Raw genomic sequence first — 13,719 nt, forward strand, 5'->3', positions numbered from 1 at the left:
TTGACCATACTGCTTCATGCTTCCTCTGTTGGAACACAAGCATACCTCCTGCATTGTGATAGGGGGCGTGAAAACATCACTATGGGTGTGTGGACACACCGCAATGGGGGTGTGGCATGTCACAGCAGGGGGAGGGGTGTCTAGTGCTTTTGAAGTTCGACACTGCCCGTATTCCCCTCTCCTCCAAACATGCGGCACTCGTTCATCACTGCTCTGCCATGAAGAACAGCAGTGAATGAGCTATACCTCCCAAATTTCCCACCAGCTGGACAAAGCTGTTCTGATCTAGATGGCGGGAAATCTGGACCATTGGGTGGTATGCACAACCAAGATCAATTTTCTCTCCTGCAGCCTAAATGTTAAGCTGGCCTGCGTATGTTCATTTTCTGTTTTATTGTATTTAATTCTTGTTTCCAAAATTATTCTTATTATATAATTGGGTGCAATAAATATTTAGCACTTTTCAGCTCCTTAGCTCTGCAAGATACCACAACCCAGACATCACAGGACCCCTTTTACTTGTTTGTACTAATAATTTACAATCTCTGAAATCAGGGTATAGAGTTGCTTTCACCATTTAGTATCTCAACATCTGTAGTTCCTAAGAGAATTCCATTTCTGTGATGAACTTCTTATATGGTTCCTCTCCATCCCCCTAATCTTTGTCCAGTTTAATCGATTGACCACATCACATAGGAAACGTCATGTGTTTAATCAGTATTGTCCATAGTTTTGTGCTGACACACCCAGAGATTTGTGACCAGTGTGACATGAAACAACTAAACTTGACATTACAATTGTCAACACTGTAAAAATGTAACAACATCGGCAATTAATGGAAGTGTTCTTAATTATAAATATAAATGATAAACTGGGGTGAAGCGGGATCCTAGGAAGGGACGGATTGTGAAATGTAACATTATTGTGACAATCCTGAGTGACCAGTGTGTCACCCTGTACTGGGGATGAACGCTATGTTTCACAGAACATGAACGTACAAAGTCTGTAGCACTGTAACTCTCTGTTACTTGACAAGGTGAGCAGATACATGGACTTCTAGCTTTCCCACGTTCTCCTGTAACTCTATCCAAACGTTCCCTAAGAAAAATAATGCCCAAGCCCATAATAAAAGTTTATTTGTATGGGATATAGCTTATTAAAGCCCCGAGGGCAAACTACGGGGCCCTAAGCTCATTACTAATTCAGAGTTGAAGCCAAAAAAAGCGTTGTACCAAAGCCACATCACTGCTGAATCCACGACTAAGGTTATAGAAGCATACATTTATCAGCCTGTTCCTGACGCTGAACATAAAATGTATGTGTTTATATTAGTGTTACTTTAGTCTTATATTCATTGGAGTAATACAGGAAAATGCCACAGGTGTGGACCATTAAATGTTATACACTGAGGTTGGGAAAACAAGTCCATAAAGCTTAATATTTGTACAGTATTTTCAATGTACATTAAGAGGAAGGCAAACAGTCAGGTAAATATATACATAAATGTGTGTATGTATATGTGTTTGTGTGTATATATATATATATATATATATATATATATATGTGTGTGTGTATATATATGTGTGTATATATATATATATATATATATATATATATATATATATATATATATATACACATATCTCTCTCTCTCTCTCTCTCTCTCTCTCTCTCTCTCTCTCTCTCTCTCTCTCTCTATATATATATATATATATATATATATATATATATATATATATATATATATATATATATATAATGTGTGTATTAAGGATAAGCATGCACACACTGTAAAACTGGCATTAAATAATATATATATATAATCTCTGTGTATTATTAAATAAACAAAGTTGACTGCATGTGTAAAAAATGTAATAGTTAATTAAATAAATTATTAATTATTAATAAATATTAATCCAATATCAGTCTTGCTTCACTAAGTCTATGGATGTCAGACAGTCTTCCTCATGGTATTGTGTTTAATTGAACACTTGTAGAAAACTTATTTATAAAACAACCTATACTTCAAAAAAAAATAACAGAACTGTACCACCATAAATTACTATATAGTTTTATCCATCTCCATGGTCTATCATCAATGGGTATGTTGTCTAGTAGTTCAGAAAGATAGATGGTCTTTGTAGTGGTTTGTCTGGAATTAAGCCGTAAGGACTAAAATGTATAGGTTAGCATTCTTTGTTCATTTATTTTCTGGGTTTTTTAATACTCTGGTGGACCTGTTGCCTACACACAGTGGAGGGACCCATTTGTGTACTAAACCAGTATTCATAAGCACAAGAATATAGATTCTCAATTCACTAGTGACATCATCATTGAGTTGCCATACGTCCCTGACAAGAGATGGTAAATATACATTAGTGACGTAATGGGATACATCTCTAATGGGCTGTACACCATAGGATAAATGGTTTAAAGCCCACCCCTGGAGCCAGGTTGTCAATTATGGCCTCTAGTACCATTTAAGTAGCCATAATGTATTAATTATGGTTTTTAGTCATCTGATACAGGTATATAGCTAATTAAAATTACATTGATTCTAGAGCAGGCCACACACAGATTTGATCACACTCATAAATACACCCATTTGGCTAAATCTGAAAGATCTGGTTGGTCGGCACATTAATGGTTATGGCAGGACACCGACCACATAAACTACTTCCCTGTCTGTCTCGGTTGACAGGTGATTGGATGTTGATTTGGATTTGCGGTGCTTTGGGCTCACGCTGCAAATTGTAGATAGTTTGGTCAAATTCATTATATTTTCAGAGAGTATAGGCACCTTAGGCTGTCATATCTTAAATAACCTAAACATATTTGGTATCCATATACTTAGGAGAACTAGATGATTCATTGTTTGGTAACTTTGAACTCATTGGGTAAAATAACTATGGAAAGACTTGTGGAATAGTGTGCGTTTGCTAATTTTGCCTAATGTTTCCTGTATAGCTTCTTATCTGTCAAAACAAAAAAAAAAAAAAATGTGAGATGGATGATAGCCCACAGAGCATTTAAAACATATTTAATTTTAACCAACTCATAGAAAAAACTATAAAATGTGGTCTGGTGACAAAGGTATGAAATAATCATCCCTGAATGGGTAAAACAATTATAGGCTATATGTAATGTAATTGCTATTTTTTCAGTGGGGTCCTGGTCCTACGGGCTGTTTTTTGTTGGCTGGCTGGTTATTTTATGTGTGATTCAGAGTAAAATTAGTTTCCATGGCTGTGATACCTCACAGGGTAATTTATGCAGGCAGCAGTAGCCTGGTGACTTTAAACCCCGTCATTTCATGTTTCACACCAGAATGGACTACAATGACGAGCTAAAAATAAAAATAAATTAAATGTGCACAGAGTTGCCTCTACAAAATTATGTGTGAAGAGATTTTAGGATTAATTAAGTGTTTTGCAAGCAGAGTGATGGCATGTAATTTACTGCTAGGCTGCGTGATGTTACACGAATGTGTTTGGAACAGCATTTGGAAATTGTGGCATTATGGAAACGATGAGACTGTCATATAGCATGCACTGGAAAGTAAGCAATAATTTATCTTCCGGAGCATCTGTCTATGGCTTTACTAACTTTCAGTGCGGTAGGTTTTACAAGTAGCTAGTATTCTGAGACTATAAGACATAAATGACAAATTGTGACTCTTTAATCATTACTAGATCTACCAGTAAGGTAGAAGACACTCGTTCAGATGTTTTCAACAACACCATGTTATTTATAATTAAATGAATGCCCTCTATTTTACCGCCCCCCCCCCCCCCCAATCCTTCTGCCTGAAGCGGTTCATCATCATCAGCTATATATAGGGTCACTAATTCCACAATTTGCTACATTATAAACACACATCATTGTGCTAATACATCTTCATTATATATTCAAGTTTTATACTGGTCTAAGACAACGCTATATTTTAGTTGAACTTTTCTTACACCAAGAAGACTCTTATTTTGTTAGGGATTCATAAATTAGGTCTAGTGTTGTTCATAATCTGCCTCTTTTTAAGAAATATAATAAAATGGTTGTTTTCTGCCTAGTTTAAAGGAATTTCTCACATTTCCTGCGTACTTATTGTGTGTGTGTATATATGTGTGTGTGTGTATATATATATATATATATTATGAATAACTGTTTATATGCATTACATGCATTTACATTTTATTATCTAATAACCCCAACATTATTATTTAATTGCAAGTATATAAAGTATATACAAGTCTATTTTCAACTGTGCATGTTTCAGTAAATATGATTTATATAAAAGCGGTGTAAGCAGATCATTGGGGCAGCATGCTGGTGTAATCTACCACCAGCTGTGGATACAGCCATGCTGTAGAGTAATACAACAGCTTTAAAATAATTTGTGTGGGTTTGTAGCTTTGCATGATAAGATTGAGCTAGAATGAAAATCCAGTGCTGTGTGTTACATGACAAGGTGTGTAACACACTCGCTGTGTGTAGTTCTTCTTACATGTAACCACCAAGTAAGTACGTTTCTGTTTTGAAAGTTTAATAGTGAATATACTTACACTGGTCTGTGTAAAAGGCAAATATTTTGGTCTGAACCAATATTTATAAGAATGCATTCTCATCTATTTAGGAAGGAAGTAATGACATCACTGAGGCATTGAGTGGCTTTGTCACAGGTTCCAATTATTAAGCTGTATTCTCATAAATATTTGTCCACTCAACAAAATGACTTCTTGCACTGTGTATAGGTGTCTGGTCACGTATACAATCATTTCCCAATGGTTAGTAGATAATAGTTAGTTAGAAATATTTTTTTTACATAATTTATAAGCATAGTCAACAACTCTGCATTAATAGCTTCTTACTATAATATTCGGTTCATTTGTTATCTCATAGGAACCTTTCACTACATTTTTCCTCAATGCCAATGAGGACAAGTTTGATCATCCAGACCGAACATTCTCTGCTGTGGCGAGATCATGGAGGAACAGCCAGAGAGACACGTCCGATGTAAAGGTGAGGAATGAAATAGCACACTGGGAAATATTTTATCAGTCGTGCAATGGAAATATTTTGTGTAACGTGTTCCTTATAATACGCTGTTATCTTGTTTTAAAGAAAATGCCTGAAGACAATGTAAATTAATATCTCATTGCAATTCTTACAGATGTAAGTCCCACCAACAGTAAAAGACTAGGCTGGTAAATACCCTTTTAAAATGAATATACAATTGTATTCTTAAACAATTAAATCTTTGGGGGGGGGGGGGGGGCTTGGCACATATAATGCATCACAGGTAAAAGTTTAAAATTGGTTTCAATAGAAGAATTTCTGCAACACAGACTAATCCTTATCTCATACTTGCCAACTCTCCCGGAATGCCCGGGAGACTCCCGAATTCTGGGTAGGTCTCCCGGATTCCGGGAGAGCTGACAATTCTCCCGTATATGCCCACTTCCTAGTGAAGTGTGCAGATTTGAAGCATCCATGATGCGATTCCCGGAGAATTAATTTGCGTCATTGCGTCACAAGGGGTGTCACCAAAATGGCGTGATTTGCGCCGCCTCCTCACACCCACCTCTACACCGAGAGGTGTAGAGGTGGTCATGAGGGGGCGGGGCTCCGTGAGGAGGTCCGTGTAGAGGAGGCCAATCGTTAAGGGTTGGCAACTATGCTTTATGTAGGTGTAATTTGTAATATATATGTCTATGTACATCATAGATAGAGGGTACATAGGGTTTGAATAATACTTGAGTTTTTGGACTTCTGGGCCTAACCGTATCCCGTTCCCTAGTGATTATATATCACAGCACAAATGATGTAAGACCCACTTCCATCCTCACTTTTCCAAGCTTTTGTTTGTGATAATATTATCATACATGCATAAAGCAGGAGATAAGGGTATTATGGGACTAATGCAAAAACGAGGACACTCTACTTGCACATTGTCACTGTTAGAAATGAGACATAAAACATGCAGAATAAAAAAATATTTATCTATATACATTCCCATATTTATATTGTGTTGCCATAAGAAAGATAAACCAGTAATCCCATGAAAAATGAAGTGTGGTTTTATTTTTATACTTCAGTGTTGGAGACTACAAGAAGAAATTTGGCAGTTACCATTTTTCCTTGGTTTGTTTCTTTAGGCTGCTATTAATAATTTAGAATTCTGCACAATTTTCACAGTGTCATTTGACTACCATGGCAACCACAGGCACATGGCACATATTTTAAACAACATGTTGTTTGTCACCATGTCCCTATCAGTGCTGTAATGTGGCATTTTATTTAACCCCATTAAGTGATTGGTCAGGAAGTTTTTATACCAGTGAACATCTGTACAATTATTTTGAAGCCAGTCTCGAAAAATCCAGCTACAATTATTGTAAGCCTTGAAAAAGACCTGTTTAAAATGTCGAAACACTTTGGCTAGCAGACACAGGGGGAGCGGAAACCTATTGGATTGGTAATCCATCATCTCTATATGAGTAGGAGCAAAAGATAAATTAAAAATACAGTATATCTGCGCTCAGCTCTCGAGATTCTGGTCATGTGACTGGCAGTTGCGTTGTTGCTTGAGGATAGTATAAGCAAGGAGTTTAGAGTGTCATTTAATTGGAGGATTCGGCATACAATATCTTAAGGCGCATGTATGTAGAGTTATACATGAGTGCAGTCACATAAGGGGTTCACCTGTTTAAGTGGAGGCCCCTTGTTGTTCTGTTTGATCTGCAATATTCCTCTACAAAGTCTTTCTCTATATCGTATAAGGGTGAGGTCCACAATAGTTCTATACCTCATCCAGAGTGGACATCGTTTTGGTGATTGTCTATTTCAGTATTCACCTAATTCGAGAGGAAAAAACATGTGGTGTAATTTACAGGTTCATTAGATATACTGCGCCATATTTTGTTTTTGTATATTGTTTTCTTTATATATTTGGAGAACAAAAGATAACATCATTGAACAGAATCAAAGTGGGTATTAGGTAACTGGATACATACAAGGATGATGCCCATAAGTTGGTATTCATGAAGAAATACTTGCAGATTTTTGAGTGCCTAGAGTTATTTGTATGTTATACCTATTACATGTTTCACCATATGCATTGGATAATAGAATGCATGCTGATTGTCATATAGTGCTACATTGTTATAATACGTGACCTATTTATGATAACAGAAAGCAATACTATATATAGTGTGCACAAGTCAACTCCCCTACTCACATTTTATTTATTCCTTTATAATTATATTATTGTAGCTGTTTAAAACAACTAATGTTTGTTTGATGCTGAGCACTAAAGGTTTCCTTCTTCTATTAAAATCTCTGCTTTAATTTAGATCAAATATTTGTGTGAGTGAGGCAAAAAAAAAGAAGCTAATAAATTCTGCTTTCCTGCTGTTAACTCAATATTTGGTCTACTCCATAAAACACAGCAGGAATTGGATTTGACCTTAAAGTGTCATATTGCAATGGCTCGCCCTGCACTGAGCTTGCATTGCCTGGGGCAATTAATAAAGCATTAATGACAAGATCTATTTAAAATGTGGGTTCTTTCTCTTCAGCCTCAGCTTTTACTTCACTTGCCTGGGGATATTATGCAACAACGCACTTTAGATTAATCCAGCAAACACAAGGCACCGTGAACCTGATGGAGGACCACAGTTATTGCTCCTTTTGTAAGCTGCGCACGTTTGTTATTTCTCCAACAGTGATGATAAAAAGTAAACATTAATTCTCATCATTTGTCAATGACGATGTTAGTGATTTACATCCGGCATCCAAGAGACGTGAGCACTGGGATATTTCTACTGTACCAAGGTTGTTGTTAATATTGTTTGTAAAATGACAATCATATTATACAGCGCTATACAGAGGCTATGAAATCATTCATATATGTCCCTGTCTCATTGGAGCTTACAATCTATATTGCCAAATACACACACAGGCTAGGGTCCAGTTTGTAAAAATTACCATGCAGGTATATTTTTGGAGTGTGATAGGAGACCGGAGTACCCAGGGGAAACCCAACCAAAAAGGGGAGAACAACTCTAGACAGATAGGGCCTGGTTAAAATTTAACTCATGAGCCCATAGCTCTGAAGCAGCAGTGCTAACCACTGTGCCACTCTGTCAAGGTTATAGAACTCCAATCATCTATTTCAGAGAGGGGGGAAGGACTATTACACTGTTTTATTTACAAAGGACCAGCTACCCTATACAATATTTGAAAAAGCTGCCAATTACATTCGCAAACAGATAAGTAAAAGTTTCCAAACCTTGGCAGAATTTGAGATGTTTGATAGTGTATTGACATTGGCTGCTAATGATCTCAAACCATTCTGTTACCAGGCTCTTTCTGCTGAAAGAGGTTGGCTTCAGTGTACTTTAATGGAATTACTAGCAGGAAGCCTGAACGCAGGAAAAATTCTTCCACGACAATCACAAACTTATCTCAACTATCTTCTGTTCTGATATCATTTGTAGTGTTTTTTGTTATATTCACCAACTTGTATTTTAAGTTTAATAAACATATGGCAGCAAGAAGATTTAATGAGAGCTATACATTGATGATCACATTGTTTTTTAGTTACATAATTTGAGAAAAATAATAAAAAATTTAAAGGATACAAAGAACAAGGTTTCCAGAAAGTCATTTTAACCTTTTTCACTTTTTTGTGTTTCGCGATGTCACACAGCACAGTCTGTTTCAATAGATTTGGCCAAAACATTATTATTTATGTGAATATAATATTATATATATGTATTAATTGCTTTATTGCCAGCTTATGGGCTCATACCCTTTGGCGTTACATTACATGTGATTACTGGTGTTTTTAAATTTGGTACAACACATGTAAATGGGTCTTATGAGCTTCGGAACGCAATTAAAAATACTAGTTAGCAACCACATGTCGCACCTTTGCGGTTAACATACTGTTTCACTGGGATTTTAACTTGCGTGTTTAAATGTAAATCCAGCGCCAGTGGACCCCCGGCCTACGACCCTGTTGACAAGCTTAGAATTTGTTTAGTTTAACCCCTGATGCTGCAGTTAGTTATCAGAGCTGTAAGCTGTACCACCCACATGTTAGTTCCTTTTATTTGTGCTCATAATTACATTTGTACCAACCGCAAAATATTACTGATGATCTGAAACAAGATACACACAAATGCAGGGACATAGAAAAAAACCTTAAGATTGGTTTCTAATTCTCTATTGGTAATGAGAAGAATATGGAAGGAGAATAATTGCTGGTTGAATGACCTTTCAGGAAGCAAGTCACCCGGAAACGACCTCAGCCTGGTCAGTCAGACTTCTTTTCCTATCCCTGCCCCCTCCTAAGCTCCCCTATAACAGATGAAATCTAAAGAATTTACTGTGGAGCGATAATCTGGCCCAAAGGCTCTCAAAATTGTTATATTACTTTCTGGATGTAATTTGTTGTTGTTTGAAAGGGTAGTTGTGACAAGATGTCATTAAGGTGACATAGTGTAAATTAATACAGTTAATGGAGATGACCAGGTCTGACTTACTGACCCATACTAAGGCTCATTCCAACTTAATAGATGCCAAGGGATCAACTTTTGAAGAAAAGAAATATGGCAACCATAAAAACCCTGGGTGATATATGGCTTGGAGAGTGAAAAATGCCTCCTTAGGATTTAATTTCATAGAGTCACCATACAAACAGTAGGCTTTTGTAGCAAAATGTATTAAAATGAAATGTCAGGTTTGATTCAGGAGGTATACAGTTTTGATAGCGTTAATAGTCGTCTTTTATCACTCGGAGACTTTCTTGAAAGTCGCTTTAATTTTTCAACAGCTTGGGCCTGTCACAAGCCTGTAAATTAGAAATGTGTTTCGGGATGTGTCTCCTCCATAGCGTACTGTGCTATTAGCTATATTATAGGGTTTTAATATAGCTGTAAAATAAAATCTGGATCGCATTTACAGATGTGGCATGTCAATTATCATATGTTTTATAGCCAAATCCGCACCTACGCACGTCCTCCGCATATTTTTCATGTGGTGAATTTGAGACGTGGGTATCGGTTATCCTTCATTACATAGTAACCATACACATTTACTACATCAGGAATGCAGTGTGATTTCTGTCCCTTCCACAATTATTGATGGCTCTGCACATATTTAATGACACACACATGACGGAAAATACATTATTGGTGTCAGCTAAAATGGTTCAAGACATCAGTTGAGACAATGAAACCCATAAAGATGAAATGTATGTAACTTGAGGTATCGCTGCTTTTCCTTATCACATTTGTAATTAGCCAGGGCAGAATTCAGGAATTACCTTGCAGCAGGGAGACAAGTAGTTTTTCTGAAAATCTGGAGATTTAAGACAAATCTATCTTTTGATAACATTGAGTAATGCATCTACCACAATGGAAATAACCTAAATAAAATATAAAGGGGGCAATTCAGTAATAAAGCACATTATTACCGTAATAACGGTAACCAAGCGCATTATTACCGTAATAACGGTAACCAAGCGCATTATTACCGTAATAACGGTAACCAAGCACATTATTACCGTAATAATGGGCAGGCCGCGTTACTTTTACCCGTAACGCGGCCAATTGAATTCCCCCCAAAGTGTTCTAAAAACATATTCTTGTGAGTTATCCTCTTAAGAGATTTATTTGGGGCAACAGCCTAAAGGAAAAGCAGAGTCCCTCACTTTATTATTATTAATAATAGTTATTTATATAGCACCTAAATATTACACACCGCTTTTTAGAGCATGGGTTACTATAAGGAGGAAGCATTATCAGCCACCGATATTAAAGCAGCCATTGGTGACTGACATATCTGTGCAGCTACAGGTGGTGTGGTACTGTAGGAATGAGGAGAGACTGTGAAAGATAGAGACGTGAAAAGATGAACTATTCATTGTACATATGTTAAGACAGTCAGCTGCTGGAAGCCGGGGCAGCCCTTCACCATTTATCTTAGCTGGACCTCCTTCCTTTCTGCTTCTGGAGAAGCCATATGCCTGGTGTTTTTCGGTGGCGTCATGCTCGTTGCCCTTGTTCCCCACAGACGACGTGGCCTCTGCTTCCAAGGTCATTAGTGTGATGACATTCCTCAGCTCTATTTTGTCCAACTGCCTTCACAAAATTGTCATTTATATTTGTGAGAAGATAATTGTGCGTTAAATAGTGCACAGTGCTGATCTAAAGTACAGACACCTCTTGAGCTAGGTACACACTGAAGTATTTTCCGACCGACATGTGAGCTACAACGATTTTACTAACGACTGAAGGTCCGACCGGTCAGGTGATTCATGCGCACACACTGACACGATTTACCTTCAGATCTGTGCTCTTCATTTGGTACTCTAGTTGTTTAGAGAATGACAGCACAATAGTCACTCATTCATTCATTCCTGTCATATTGTCACACTGATTAAAACTGCCTTTTTATAACTATCCACATGTCCTTACGAATGACGTTAGCTTCTGTGACTCTGAAACGAAATTTTCAGTCTCAGAACGAACAAACAAACTATTCCATCTACAGCACTCTCTACATTTATTCACCAGGACATGTTCATTGCCAGCATTGACTGAAAAGACCATGACTCTGTAAACTCTATGGATGTCGTGCTCATGAGTGTATACACACTACATGATCGGAAGGTGAATGGAATGAGATTATTAAACAGTACGACCAACATAATAAACGACAGTCGGCACTTTGGAACGATTGTCGTTCTTCGTGTGAGTTTAAACACTAATGCTATATGTGGCCGAGCTGTCATTTATTGGGTGATTGGCCTGGTATTCGAATGAAAAACCTCCAGTGTGTACCTAGCCTTAGTGTTGTCCGAGATTAAGTAAGGAGGGTTCTAGAGGATCTAAATAATTGACTCGGATAATTCACTGATAACTATGGCTTCAAATAGAACCAGAGGTCTTTTTGTTGGGACAGTGTAAGACAAGTAAAAGTTAGAGAAATTTAAGAGGTAAAGACGACTTGTCAGCATCTGGTAAACCCTAGGATATCGGATACCTGTTTCTCTATTCCAAAAGGAAAGTTTATGATAAAAAAGGGAAGGATTTCAACCTCCATACCTGGAAAGTTTTTGGGTGCTCCAAGCTCTTATGCACTTAAAGTACCAGTGAATAGCACAATTGAAATGATCAGATATGAAGCAGGGGGGTTTTCTCTCCCTACACCAGTACTGAAGCTCATCCACATCTTTAGGACAGTGTACTGAATCTCATACAGGTCAAAAAGCGAAGAATGCAGTCAGTTACTGGGACATCACTGGTCCTGCCCCTGTGTATGAATCCACCAATCCGCACAGTGCATTTCTGCACAGCAACTCTGCAAAGCTGTAATTCTAACTGCTTGCTTATAGAAGCCCCCTCCTCCTTACATGGGAACAGGTTACAGAGGGCCAGAGTATAATAGACTTATCTGCTTAGGTCTAAGCGCACCAGTTATCTAATGTATATTATTCAGCTAACTTGCTCTTTAGCTAAGCAGACCTATCAGGAGTCCACAAGTTACTTTATTATTTCCTTATTCATGTTTTGCAGTACAGTGATAGCATATTGATGATAATATGAGAACTGGATGAGTAGTTTGTTATCCATGATGTTATATCTGACTGCTGCTGATATAGTTGCTGCAATAATGATGGTTATATGATGTAAAAGAACTCCGGGAAGAAGGAAACTCCAACTCCTACATTGCTGTAGGTTTTGGCCAAACACCTTTTAAAATCGCATAACAGGATAGTTAGTTATTAAGCCATCTTCCATTTTGTGCCCCTTTACCTTTTTTTATTTTAATGTACATTTTATGGAACAAAAGTAAAACCAGCAATCCTATATAAACGTTGGTGAATTGCATAGACTGTTTAATGTTAATGCCTGCCGAGGACAAGTAGGATTCATCCCTTTAGGCATTGCACTCGCTTGCACTCCTGGAACATTGCCCTACATTGCATTCGCTGAGAAGTTAACGTGCCTTGAGCAAACCTAAAAATAGGGATCAATAGATCACTATGTGGAACGCGTGGTACTGATATCATTTTGTTTTCCCTAAAGATAATAAATATAGAGCAAGCAACGTTCAGGTCTGTAGGGTTTTTCAAAAAAGTACCATCTACTGTTCCTTCTAGCAATCTATTTATGACTATATTTAGTTCAATCTCCGTTCACTTCCTGGTGAACCCAGCGCAGTTTACCACAGAGAAGGATGTAAAGCCACAAGCGAGTACAGGTCCTTACAGTATGCAAAACTACTGGAAATGATTCATATTTTAATCAGCAAAACTAGACTAGGATTGTGGAATCTAAAGCACCAGGTCCCTTTCAGTATGATGTACAATGAGGTCAGACTATTCTTAAAATAATTTTAAATATAAAGCCAAGGAAAAAATATATTTAAAGCGCAATGGCAAAATTCCACCCAGTGGTAAAAATCAAATTTAAACTCCCAGTTTATGATTAAATAATTTATAAAAATAGCTATTTGGATTTTTCTTTTATTATTTTTAGCCAAGTTATTGCTTTTTTTGTTTTGCCACTGCAATTAGGTGCTGTCTTCATACATTTTATTTAGATTTATTAGCTTGTATAAGATTAGGAAACTGTTCTATATTTAGATTGTGTAATGGCTGTAGACGTGAATATCTGTGAAACAGGATATTTTTGGTAGAATCTCCACATG

The 13,719-nt window shown here is 37.1% G+C and overlaps 1 protein-coding gene across 5 annotated transcripts in view; it reads left to right on the plus strand.

Annotated features, from left to right (window-relative positions):
• The window catches only part of NBEA (neurobeachin), a 468,711-nt gene that overhangs the window by 412,354 nt on the left and 42,638 nt on the right, over positions 1 to 13,719 (plus strand). For all 5 annotated transcript variants that reach the window (XM_075198991.1, XM_075198992.1, XM_075198993.1 and 2 more), the window contains one exon: positions 4,897 to 5,016. In XM_075198991.1, the coding sequence (XP_075055092.1) occupies positions 4,897 to 5,016 (120 nt within the window). The remainder of the gene's footprint in view (positions 1 to 4,896; positions 5,017 to 13,719) is intronic.

The sequence above is a fragment of the Mixophyes fleayi genome, chromosome 2 (assembly GCF_038048845.1).
Source record: "Mixophyes fleayi isolate aMixFle1 chromosome 2, aMixFle1.hap1, whole genome shotgun sequence".
Classification (NCBI taxonomy): Eukaryota; Metazoa; Chordata; class Amphibia; order Anura; family Limnodynastidae; genus Mixophyes; species Mixophyes fleayi.